General features: G+C 43.8%; 1 protein-coding gene across 3 annotated transcripts in view; it reads right to left on the bottom strand.

Moving 5' to 3' along the window:
* Positions 1–11,039, bottom strand: part of OSBPL11 (oxysterol binding protein like 11) — a 38,308-nt gene extending 27,269 nt beyond the window's left edge. The window contains exon 1 of one of the 3 annotated variants that reach the window (XM_027679034.1): positions 10,835–11,039. In XM_027679034.1, the coding sequence (XP_027534835.1) occupies positions 10,835–10,971 (137 nt within the window). In that variant the 5' untranslated portion in view covers positions 10,972–11,039. Of the gene's footprint in view, positions 1–3,668; positions 3,737–9,950; positions 10,114–10,834 lie in introns of those variants that run through there. The other 2 variants (XM_027679035.1, XM_027679036.1) reach the window with 2 other exon arrangements.
* Between the last annotated feature and the right edge of the window lie 2,672 nt (positions 11,040–13,711).

A 13,711-nucleotide genomic window follows, 5' to 3' on the forward strand; every position in this document is an offset into this window, starting at 1 on the left:
CATGTACTGGGACAATTTTCTCCTAGAAGAAACAGCAATGCAGAAGGTCTCTCCACCCTTTTTTCATACACCTCACATGCAAGTCTCCCCAAAAGCCCCACACAAACAAATCACTGCAAGCAGTGGCACAAAATTACACCCATCTGGAAAGCCATTACACAATAGTTCCAAGACTGCCCTTCAGATGATTTTAATTTTGCTGGGACTCAGACAGCACCACGTGGGATACTTTGAGCAGCCAAGTCTCTGAAGACCCAACAGCTGCTTGAAGAGCAGAGGCAGCTGCCAAAGGCTTCCCCACAGACTTGCGTAAGGCCTGACTACAAGCAGCATCCAAGTATGTGTGGATTTGCTTACAGCAGGAAGGATGACCAGGAGTCTGGAGCCCATGCAGATGTCAAGGAGGGCTCCTGAAGGAGGATCCAGCCCATGAAGATGTGAGGAAGGGCTCCTAAAGGGGGATCCAGCCCATGCAGATATCAGGGAGGGTTCCTGAAGGGGGATCCAGCCTCCAGAGCTGCCAGCACATGGTGCCTTTGGACCCTGGTCAAGGGAAGACACTTCTTCCTACTGAGCTCACAGCAAAATGCAAAACCCTGGTGAAAGAGATCATCTTCATATTAAAAGCTATCAAAGCATAAAGAAAAGCAAAGAAAGAAACTGGGATTGTAAGAGTGCAAACCAATTAGTGATTTTGACTATACAGTTTGGAAAAAGCAATAACCATTTTCACTGAACTTGTTTGTCTCTGTCTGCCCACAGGCTCACTGTTGGCAATAGCCTGCTTTTTGCTCACTGAGCACTGCAAAGTGCTTATCTACAATGCACTGATTCCCCTTTTCCTTACACAGAGGGGAAGTGTAGGGGAGAATAAAAAGGGGGAAAAAAATCCCAAACAACTATGTCAGCAATAGACAGTTTGGGCATATCTTCTGCAACTGCAAAGATCACTTGCCCCCAAGAAACCACCACCAAGTTAAGCACACTCCAGTCCCACAGCTCAGTGGTGCAAGAGCAGGCTCCCCAGTATACCCAACAAGGTAAGGCAGAAGCATCAGTTGCTTACAGAGTATCTACAGCAATACATTACCTCTGCTTTTCTAAACAGCTTTTGGAAAAAAGAAAAAAAAAATCTAACCTTGCTCTGCAATTCATCAGCAGTGCCCTACAGTGAACTGTAAAGTGGCAGCAGAGCTCCTGCTCTTCAGCTCATGTGTTTGACTACTCAGTTATAAATTTAGAAACCAAGAACACAAGTGCAAGGAAAAGAGGTCCAACGCTATCACAAGAACATCAACAGTAGACCCTGGGGATACTTCGGAACAGCACTTGGCTGCAAGCGTGCTAGCAACACACACATCCTCATCAGACATAAAAACTGATCGTAACACACACTCCTGTAAATCCTTGGGAGTACAGACATGCATTGGAAGAGCAGTGCAGGCTTGCCAGGAAGAAAGGGTGTGGCAGAGCCATCAGCTTTCCATGAGCCGTCATGACACAGCCCAGGCTTCCTGCCCAGGAGTAAAGGGGCTCTCCCATGGCCCAGCCTCCCCAACCCCTGTTATGAACACAGTAGTTGTGTTTGCACCTCAAGTTCTATCAATACTAGTTCTCAAGGGGAACGCTAAATCAAGCTTACAGGGTTTTTTTTAAAACCATCTTAACGAAACTTGTATTTGATTCTCCTCTTTTGTGCGTTAATGGCACAGGTCGATATACAATTGTAACACTTTTGCAGAGTAGCAAATGGAAAAAAGAAAACGGATAATATTTAATTAATAAGTAGCAAAGTGCTGCTCTCACTGAACAACCGTAAAACTGATTATTTAACTACTTCATAATTTACAGAGCTCTTTAGCTCTCACAATACATCTGCATGGAAAAAATTGCAGTGAGATTCAGCTAAGCAATTTGTCTCACACATAGATGAACTCCTCAAGTCAGCAAGAACTCCACTCACATACAATTTATTTGTGGATTTGCGTCAGCAGAACAGAACAGAACTGAAGGTGGACCCAAGAGTCAGTAGCCAACCCTGCAGATTTTTCTGCAATGATATAGCTGGAAAAAAAAAACTGTAGATTCAGCCAACAACATTTTAGAGCTGGAGCATACGAAAAAGCAGCACCTCTAAAGGTCTGAACTACCCACTTGATACCTCGGGCAAATAATTGTTGCCTGTACCTTTGCTACCATTTTTGTTACCAGTTCACATCAGCACACCATAATGCACAGTTTCACATATTACAAAATTCAAAACTTTCACCTGATGTCTAGTTTCAGAAAGCTCAAGCAGTCAACTTAAAGCTGTTCTCCCCCATGAACAGGACTGACATAACACAGACAAGGCAAACAGTGACAGATGAGCATCTTGGCAGTTTTTGACGATCTGCTACCTATGACACCTCAGAAAGCAGTGGATCCTGGTAAGCACTATCCACAGGAAGTGGTGGAGCAAACCTCTGTATCACTTAGTTACTCTCAGGCCCAGTCCAACATGGTTCAGCTTGCTACACGTTCCATCCCAGGGCATTTTGCTCTGCTTCTAGTCTACTAGCTCTTATCCTATCAGAAATATACAGGTATGCCTTTGCAGGTTTGAGATTTTTTTTTTATTATGACTTTTAAAAGATTATACTAACAAGTACACATTGCTGTCCTGGACTCTGCAGCAATAAAACACTGAAATGGAAGTTAATATGCTGATCAGCTACCTCAGATTTTTGCAACATTTCAGATTCAATACTGAGCATAACAATTTCTCACCACCTTTCAAGCAGGCAAGAACACACTTACTTGACTGTTGTCAATTAATGTTATCTAAATATTCAGAAATACAGACAAAAACCTGTGTGAACCACAAGTCTCAAGAAGCAATGGCCATTACTGTGAAGTCTAGCTGGCAAACAGTTACAAGTGGCGCATTTCAGGAGTCAACACAAGTAAATGCCTTCTAGTTGGCCAATGGACCAGCATGTGCTCTCTGCAACCTCTCAGGTCAGACCAAACCTAGGGGAGCAGTCAGGATGCAGTAATGTTGGCTGGCTTTCCAAATTATACTATAATTCTTGGACACAGAGAAATTAAACAAAAATATTCCTACATTTAAATTGAAGCATAAGATGTTAGGAGAGTTTAAACTCTAATTAAGAAAGCACATGTTAACCACCCATGATTATGACAATACATAAAGAGAGCAGGACTACTTTCTTGTACAGTGCTTTAAGCGATTCCCAGAGAAGAGGTTATTCAAAAAAGTGCTCCTTTTCATCATGCAATGAGCATCAGGTATTATTCATTTGTCACTTATGCACTAGTAACGAGTTTTCTTGTGGTTTTCTTCTCTTGTGCTTGCCGTGGACACTTATGAAGGAGTCATATACTGAACAATAAAAGGACGAAAACATTATCATTCCATTTTGCATATAGAGAACTGAGGCACAGTGAATTTTCAGCCTCTATAACTTTGAGACAGTTGCAGCCCAAATTTTACTTTATTCATACATTCAAACCATGGCTTCTGCTGGTTTCAGCTGCAGCCATGACCCTTTGAAAGTTTTGCAAAATCAGAGCCAACTGTTCCAAACCAGGCATTCAAGAAAAAGAGGAACACAGGGGATCGTGATCACAGGGGAAAAGCAGTTTTAATAATATATGAGTATTACCACAGAGGAAGTCGGAGCCAGAGTCAGAAACCAGCTCCTTCATACAGCATCCTGCAGTTCTGCCCAGCAGATCTCATGCTTTCTGATGCATCTCCATGCAACAAATGAAACCAACTTTCCCAGTGTGAACTGGGCTCTTTGGGAAACTGATCTGGCAACGCCTTAACATTAACCAAGATTAAAGATTTCCAGCCTCATTGAGAAACTCTAAAATTTACACCTGGAAAGAGAAAGAAAAAATGCATACCTGTAGCAAAAAGCCTTCCCCCTGACACTGACATTCCTCCTAAGCAGGCTGTCAGATACAAGACTGGCAGCTTAACACACATGAAGAAACAGTATTTTTCCTACCCAACTTCAGCCCGCCCTCCCTTCCCATTTCACCTTTAGATACACAGTGCAGAAAATCTGAAATGGTACAAGCTTTGCAAGCACCCTGAAAAGAAGGTTATCTGGCAACATTGGCAGCAGGCAGCGATCCCCTACAAGAATTCATCAGCACAGGCAGGTGATCAGAGGGCACGTCAAGGCACGATCCTTAAGTAAACAGGGGTCATCGCACTTGTGCCTTAATTTTCACAGCTCCGTGAGTAAGCACTTGAACCTTCCCAGGTTAACCTAACAGCAGCAGCTGGTGCTTTCTGCTCCTGCATTAAGCAATGCGATTAGGTCAGGCACATGTAGTTTGTTTTTCATCTTCTCTCTGGGGAGAGAATGTGTGTGGTGAAGCAGGATGTTAATGTTGTAGGCAATTCAATTAACTCTCTGATACTAATTGCATTAGAAAAGGTGAAGTTGAAAAATACTCTTTGCACTTAGTGATGGATAGACATTTGTAACAGCCATTACTCCCTGCAGAAACCTATTCCATGGAAAACACAAATTATTTGATATTTAGAAGCTACTCAAAAGTTTGTGCATCTTCAGTTTAGCTTAATTTGAACTCTAGATGAAATCCCAGCATGAACACAAGTACGTCATGATGCCAGAACCAACTCCCACATGTGACAGTGCTGCCTGTCCAACATGGGAATGCTCTGAGAAGCAGGAGAGGGACAATGCTCTTAAGAGTTGCTCACTGAGGAGCCACAGGGGCAGAGAAGGGAACCCAGATCTTGTCACCTGGTTCAGGAATTGAGCTCATATTCCCTACTAGAACACCAATCAACATAAAGCCTCTGTTTAAATTACCAAACCTGTTTCCCCAACTCTATCCACTTACCACCCCTCACACCAAGATTTACTTGTCTTAATTTACAACACATGTGAGCTTCCATCTGCTCCAACCCCATTATTCCAAGTGTAAATACATGTGTGAACACAAATGGCTCACTTGTCTTTTGAGAAGCGCCGGGAGCTTCAGCAACTGTAAAATCAGCTTGATAAAAGATGACCTTAACTTTTTAATAACACGGAATGGATACTGAGATGGATAAAACTGGCTGATCACTTTAAATATGAGCTTCTTGTCTATTCTAATGAGCAAATTATGTGAAGTGCAGCATTTCTAAATCAATGTCATAAGCATGGTATACTCTTTAAGCGAAGAGTCAAATGAGGATAAAGACATTCAGGCACCAGGTTTTTCAGCCAGTTCCCTCCAGTGTATCAAACAAATGTGACAGCAGTCCTAATCTAATTTTTAGTAATAAAAAGGATCACATAAAATTGCAGAAATAAATTCTAAAATTCACAGCAACCACTTGAGAAAATCTTCTTTTCAGCATTCAGAATCACACTGCAAAAGGTGAGCAACAAGTCAAAGTGAGCAGCATGGGCTTTCTGAAGGCAGTGCTGAGGTATCTCCATGGATCATCAGAAACAGAAGCAAGGAAGATCATCTGCTTTGACACAGGCTTAACATCAAAGCCACCAGCCAACCCAAAAGATGCCAACACAAAAGCCATCTCTCTTGGCAGCTGGCACCTCTATGTGACAATGCCAGCAGGTTCTTAGGACAGCAGGATACTGAGGAAGTGGGGTGGGCTGCAAGAGCAGGCGAAAGTCAAAACAGGAGCAGCCCTTGCCAGACCTCCCACCTGGGAGATGACATCGCAAAATCACAGCCTCTCTCCCTCTGCAGCTGTGCATCACAAGCAGGGTGTTTACAGTTATTGATTACAGCAAATATACACAAAATCCATGTAGGATCCCAAAGAATTTTGTTTCAAGTAGTGCAAAAAGAAAACCCAGAACAAGGGAGGTGTGTAATAAAAAGGAAGCACCAGGAGTACCAGCATTAGAGAGAACTGTCCTAGGATGACACTAACATTTACCTGAAGGTTTGGGAGGTTTTCCTTTTCTTCTACTTACCAAGTGATAGGGACTTTAACTTAAATTCTGGCCTGCTCTCAGGAGCCACTTAATTAGGTCAGTTCACACTCTCTGTTGCAGCCTAAGCATGAATTTGATGCCCAGACAAGAACAGAGGACCAGCAAGCGAGAGGTTTGCAACACCAAGCATTATTGAACACTGTGCTGCCATTACCTCCTGTATCTGTTTCTAACCAAGCTGTTTTCAGCTTTATAGGCCAAACAGGTGAAATTTATCCTCCCAAGATCAAACATTCATGGAAATCACTAGAAACACATAGAAACTAGAAACACTCAACACCTCTTCTTGCAACTGACATCAGCGACACCCCAAATGCAAAGAATCCTTATCAACGTCCACTCAAGAAGACTGTATCAGTTTCAAGACACTCTTTTTTATTACTAATTAGATCATTTTGGCAAGATAGCATAAATAAAAATCAAATACTTCCACAGTCTAGCTCAGTTTCACATGCTTGGCTTGTACGTGTTTAAGTGCAAAGCACCATCAGTCACCCTCAAAAAACTGGTATCAAACTCAGACATAAGCATTGTCTTTAAAACACATTTCATATGGGATCACTTTATGCAGAGGAGTTCATGATCATCTCGACATGCAGAATTAAAATATACCCATGTGTTCCGGTTACCAGTTCTTCTGTTACACTATCACATGCTGACCTGCTCAAACACAGAAGATTGAATTAAGGTCAGTAACTGTTTACTCCCTTATTTTAGTATTTGTGAAGAGTGCTTGCATAGTATCAACTGCAAAACAAAGCCTTTAAAAGAAGACTGGCAACCATTTCATTTGTTTCACGTCATCCATTTGCATTCGATGCAAAAAAAATTAGTGTTACTCTTCTGTCAAAACTCTCTCTCTGCTCTTATCTTCTCTTACTCCAGCCCAAAGCCACATGGAGTAATTTTGCAAGAGAATTCTGCCTTAACTTGATAACCTTATTAATGACAAGCAGAAGCCATCAAGCACAAGAAACCCTCTTACCAGCCATTGTCACCCCTAGTAAGGAAAAAAAAAATCCCAACTAATAAAAAGTACTGTCATCTAGGAAGTTTAGTCCTTGAAGCTGCTTTCATCCAAATGGCTTTATATACTAACTGACAACTGTGAATAACCCTGCTGAAGCACTAAAGTAAACTTTCAGGACCAGCTAACTAAAGTTAACTTGCTTCCTTAAAAAAAGAGCAAAAGACACAATCTGTAGCATTTTACAGCTATAAGTGGCTAAATCCGTAGTAAGCAGATGCTAAAACCATTTCTGAAATAAGGAACAAAGGCAGCTATCTACAAAAATACACGCAGAACTGAAAAGCAAATAGGTTTTGAAATATAACTTGTAAGCTTCAAAAACAGCAATCATTTGGGAAATGCATGAACATTTTACATGTATTTCTACCAGCAAGGGAAGAAATGTTGGGAATCCTTTTAATAGCAGCTGAATTGATTTATTTTTCTGAGAGCAGAACCGCTAAGAAAAACATAAGAGGACAGCACATTCGCATGTCTCCAGCTGGGAAAGACTACCCTGTTTCACTAGTCAACTACAGCACTTTGAACTTCTCATTTTGTAGATAAATGAGAACCAGTAATTGCAAGTCAATTCTCTCAAAATAATCTGAAAGCCCCTCAAGCCAGGCTGACAGGACTTGTTACACTTCTCTGGCACATATTCTGATCATTAGCTCATAGACAGAGATTGTGCTTTCTGTTTGAGACATTTTTTGTGCTATTTGAACGAATACAAATCACATGTCATAGACATACCTGCCAAACCTGCCACCTTTCTCTCAACTGCTTTGAAACTACTCTTGTTCATTTAACCTAGAGCAAGGCAAAACCCAAATGAAGATGGTCAAGAGTTAGAGCAGAAATGCTGAATGCAAATAATTCTTTATATGAGTAAGGCTATACTTACTTCTCAGCTTGGTTACTGTTAAAATAAAGAAAATGTTATAGTCTTAAATTACTTTATCAAGTTATCTTTTAATAATTTGAAGTTATTCAGAAGTCTCTCCTCCTGGTAACTGTTTTTCTAAATGAAAACAGGGTTAAAGACTTTAGTGTGCAGCACAACCTCTCAGGCTCTCTTTATCCACTTAAACCCAAGTTAACATTTGGGCTGTTCCTGACCCCAGTGAGGAAAATGCAGCCAAGGGTTGGTTGCTCTCAGACATTCTCCGACCCTGATTATATATATGCGCAAGAAAACAAGATCATTTCCTGTTAGATGGCTAAAAGAGCAGTTTCTTAAGAACTCAACTTCAAGTAAGTAAAAAAAAAAAAAGTATCTTCCTATCCTCTGAAGAAACCAAGCCCTTACAAGTTTCAGAAGAGGCACTCCTGTACTGGCTGCCTAAACTCACCAGTACACAGGCCACAAGCAGGAAGTTTGATGGGAGATTCAGCTGTATCGCAACATCACCTCAAGTGTCTGGCAGCCTCTGGTTGTTTCTTCTCCACGATGATAAATATTTGGTCTAACTCTATCACAGCTATTTAAAAATCTCCCTATTAGCTCTTACCAAAATCTAAAGTTAGACTTCCTGCTTCATTTTTTATTTTCTAGACTTCACTCTATGCTGAGGATGTGTGACTTTCCCCCTCTTTGAGAGATTCAGTTTTCATTATTTCAGGTTCCGGCAGTGCTGGAGGTTTATTTTTTGTCTATAGTCTTAATTCCCCTTTTGGAGCATTAAAGTATCAAGTACCTGTTTTCCCATTTGTCTGACAACTATGCTACAGCTGTTTCAACAAGATGCTTCACCAAGTAAAGAACTAAACTTCTGTACCAGAAGCGAGTGTGAAGCGAGTATTTCAGAACCGTACTTCTGCCAGGCTGTGTGACCACAACCTACTCTCACTCTGAGCTAGAAAAGTTAAAGATCAAACTTCCACCAAAAATTCCCTATGTCTAAAACCCATACTTCGGACACTGATTCATCATTGGGAGGGGTCTCTCTTTTGTCAAATACCTTTTAGTACAGAAGTAATTCACAAAGTGAAATCTAAGCTACAGCATCTTGTCCAGGAGAGCTTCCTACAGGGACAGGGGGAAAAGGTGATATTTTGTGGGTAATTAGATATAGAGACACATCTAGGAGTAAATAATTGATTCCCAAGACAGCAGGGATTAACAGCAAGGTATCTCAAGTGTCCACAATAATACCACTAGTACATTAAATCTGTCCCAATATTCTAGAAATAAAACAAATCAGAAAGACTAATTTGCACTAGAGTATTAGAGCAAATTAAACGAGATATTGATAGCTACAAGGAATAACATGGACAGTTACCACTTAGAGCTGTCAAGCTACCAAACTGACTCAGAGTCAGTTCAACTTTCATCCTACTAAAAGAAGAAACGAAAGACTTGGATGGATAATTTTAAAAAGTGGAATTTCACTGCACAGCACTAAACTGTGACCACCATCTCAAACATACTACAGCAAAAAGGCATCCAGGCAAATCAGGTATCTCATCCCTTTCATTGCCTCCAGTTCCACACAAAAACATAAAATACTTCCATTTTGATTGCATAAACTAAATCCTGTGTTTCACATGTGGAACAAGTGAACAGTAAGTGTGTGCTTGGTTACAGTAATAGCAATTTTCTTTAGAAAATTCAGTTCTACTTGAATCCAGAGTATTTAAAAAAAAAGTTTAAAAGCAACAGGAACCAGCAGATAAGGCAACCAATAACTAAATCCGACAATTAGCTTTCCCTATTTAGCAGCCTGAAATATTCACCCTGAAATCAGCACTTCTCTTCCAGACACTTAGTCACCAGAAAAGTAAATTACTCGTGACCCAGATTCTCAGCAATGACCGAGCTGTTCACTCCCTATTAAAAGCACCAGGCACTTGGTTCCTGCACAGCCTGGGCCTGGGTGCTCCTTTCTCTGAGCCATCCCATGTCCCTCTGTCCCGCTGGGCGCGGGCAGATGTACCACGCTCCGGCTCTCTCCGGCTCCCTCCGTACGCAGGGAACAGCAAGCCAGCCCATCTGGGCTGGCAGATGACGGCTTTGGGGAGTCTCCATTTGAAGGAGAAGTGTGTAAACTTCACGTAACAGCAGCACAGCAACATGGCAGAACTCCAGTCAAGGATGAGAGACCTAGGAGCAGACATTTGGAAACCTCTAAAGAGACGTCTTAGAGAGCCAGCGTGTGAGTGGAATATGTTCAAACAGAAAGCACACCGGGAAAAAATATATGGAACTCCCCAAAATCTCTCAAACATACAGGTGAATAATTCAGAGTAATGCTGCGTGCTCAGCTTCTCCGGCTTTCTCAGCTCTCTTCTGCTGTACTTGCTGTACCTCAGTAATCATCCTGATTTATGCTAAGCGCAGCCGTTCTTAAAACAAGTCAGATAAGACATAAAGTCCGTACACACTCAGTTTTGCTATCAGCAACAAACAGAAAGCATCAATAAAAAAATAAAAGACTGCCATTAAGTTGACACATTGAGCTAAAACTCGGCAGAAAGTTTGGCTTTTCTGGAAAGGCTGGAAAGCGACGAAGCGCCCCCACCCCCCAACAACTTTAAATCGCGCTCTGCGAGGGGAAAAGAGGATCCGAGAGGCGGGAGCAAAGGCACATCATCCCCCGGCAGCTTTGTGCTGGGATGCACAGGAGAGCGGGAGCCGCCCGCCGTCTCCACAGGGACGGTGGACACAGGGACACGGGGTGCCCGAGTGCCCCCGCACCGCACCCGGCGGTGCTGCGGGTGCCGGGGGGCTGCAGCCGGGGCAGCCGCGCCGCCCACCCGCGCCGGGGCAGCCCGGGCAGCGCTCCCGGGCCCGCCGCCGCTCACCGCGCCCCACGCCCACCTGTACTGCCAGCCCTTGCTGCCGCTGCCGCGGCCGCCGCCGCTCCTGCCGCCGCTCTGCCCCGCCGCCGGCAGCGGCTCCGTCTTGCCCTCGCCCTCCGGCCCCTTCATGGCCGCCGCGGGGTCCGCGCCCTGCATGGCACCGCGGCTGCCGCCCCTCAGCGGCGCCCCCGGCCCCGGCGCACGGAGCGAGCCCGCCCCATGCGGGCTGCGATGGCGGCGGCCGCCCGCACCTCCGCGCCCCGCTCGGCCGCGCCGGGATGGGTTGGGTTGGGCTGGGCCGGCCGGGCTCCCGCACGGCCGCGCCGGGATGGGCGATCCCGCCCTCCCGCTCCCTCACCCAGCCCGGCCCCACCGCCCCTTCCGGGTCAGCGCCGCCGCCATCTTTAGTGCGGGCAGTGCTCGCAAACCTGAGGGAGTGCCCCAGACTCGGGCGTCAGGGGAAAAGGGGGAATTTTCTCAAACCCTTCACGTGTGGTTAGGCTGTCAGCGCCCTTGAACAGATCACATCAGCGGGTTACAGAATGACAACCTTTATTAATAACACTGTGACAGGTTAAGGTTCGGGGATTGCTGGTGATAGTATCTGACCGCAAAAACGCATTCAAAGCAGTACGCTAATTCAAAGGACCATTCTAACAAGCTCTAATCCCTAACAAAAGTTAGCTCGAGATAATCGTTCAGTGTACGTAGAGTACGCTTCTTACCCAATAGGTGTTTCTATGGGGATAACACAGGTTCAGCCCATCCGCTGGTCCCAGAAGTTATTGATGGAGTCCTCTAACTTCCAACTCGGCATATTCTATTATTCTGTGATTCTCCTCATTTTTAACTTATATATGTTTTATATTCTTATATTTATATGCTTAACTTACATAAATTTTATACTACTTCTTTACATTCAGGTTTAGCCTGAGTGACTTTAGTCATGCACCTTAGTGAGGGCTGGTTGCACCTTGGAGGCAGGTATCTCAGGCTAGTCCAGACGTATGTCTGTCCAAGGAGAGTAATTTTGCCATGTTTGCTGATTCAACAGCAGGACATCTTCCATTATCTCCCTTGGTTTTAAGCTTCTGTGTGGCTCATGAGCTAGAAAGTACCACCAAGTTCCCTTCTCTGCAGGGGTTTTGACAGAGCCCAGCTGACGTGTCTCCCCTTTGCTCCAGTCTCTGTTTAGTCCCCCTAAGATTGTGCTGTGGGTGCCAAGTATGTTGACCACATTCCATCCAGGGAGCAGCAACCGTATTTTCCCCTATAATTTCCGTAACGATAATCTTACCGTAAAGGTAATCTTACCTCCAGTCATTTTTCCCACATCAGGGCTACAGGAATTCTCCCCCTAAAATGAGAGAGGACTGAGAGGGGTGAGGGATCTGAGCTGTGTTATATACAGTGGGGATGTGCCAGCTCGGATCTCCTGGCTGCTGTCACGGAGACCCATAAAGCAGGGTCAAACCGAGCACTTCATGCACCAAGTGATGCCATGGCATGGCCTCGAGAGGAAACACCTTTTTCCCTTCTATTTTTCATCCCAAATATTGCATTTTTCCTTCTTGGAATGACAGCAGAGCTAACTGGGAGAGATTGGTCTGGTTTTGTGTAATCTTTCAGGGCAGGGATGGCTTTTGGACAACCCAAACCTCCCTGACTGCGACTGTGTTATTTCTTAAAATCGGGGCAGAGAATCCTTGTTCTGGCTTTAATCAATCTGCATAGGAAGAAGAGGAAGGCAGAATCAGGCATGACTGTGGTTAGCGAGGTTGTGGTTCTGCTCCACGTCTCGTCCAAACTCCCTCCTCGGTTCTCCAGCTCTTATTATACACCTATAATACTGTAAACAACCATGACGCAAAAGATGCTAAAAATTCCCTGCATGAGAATCATACATAGAAGCAAAAATGTAAAGGAGAATATATTTCATACAAACAGTTTATTTTCCTACAGCATCTCCCCTAGTAGCAGCTCTTTACCCCATGAAAGCTGCCCTGGCCTTTCCATCTCCTACCAGCATTTTCCCAGTGACATTCAAATCATCTTTGCCTTTGGCCAGCAAATGGCAACAGCACCATATGAGCATCGTGTCTTTAAAATATATTTACAAGCTTTAATCTGACTCTAAATTAGCACATATCCATCCCTCCCTGCCAAGCACACAAATTCTGCTATCAGACAGCAAGTGCCTGTGGCACCTACATCTACAATTCTCTTACAGGGACATAAGATATTACCACTGCACAGACATAAAATCCACCACTTCTGCCTGTTCAGAAGTACACTTGTCACTGCAAGCAAAAAAAAAAAAAAAAAAAAGGCTTTCTCAGCTGCATTTTTCTCCTGTGGACCTGCAGGTAAACAGATCAGCAGAGTAATGTTGTCCATCAGAAAAATTTTGGCCAGAACTAGTCTCTTCTTCCCCTCCAAACATGTTGGTTCCTGCTCTGCCAATCACTTCACATTTGTATTAAAATTATAATATATAATCGCATGGTATCATAATGCATGCCAATAACCCTGAAATTTCCCACTGAAATTTTCCTGGGAAAATTTGAAGCAAAGGGAACTCAGGCAAGAATTCCACTTGTGTGCTTTATTTCCCCACTGCTTGAGGACAAGTGGTCCCAGCAGAGACAAAGTTTCACCCATGCTAGACCTTCATAACCATCACAGGTGGTCAGTGGATGTTCCTCCACCCAGAACCTCTCCAACACTCCAGACAGGCCAGCGATCTTTAGCGCATGTTTGTGCAGCCCCTGAGCACTGGGTGGTGAACTCAGCTTTTCTTACTCCATGCATTTAGTTTTTTTCTCTTAAAGAAAGGTGCTGCATGTGCAGTACCAGAGGCTCTCGTAAGATGGCATTGACAAAATGCTGAATAGCA

Source organism: Neopelma chrysocephalum, unplaced genomic scaffold, assembly GCF_003984885.1.
Source record: "Neopelma chrysocephalum unplaced genomic scaffold, ASM398488v2 Primary Assembly neopelma1_44, whole genome shotgun sequence".
In the NCBI taxonomy this organism is placed as follows: Eukaryota; Metazoa; Chordata; class Aves; order Passeriformes; family Pipridae; genus Neopelma; species Neopelma chrysocephalum.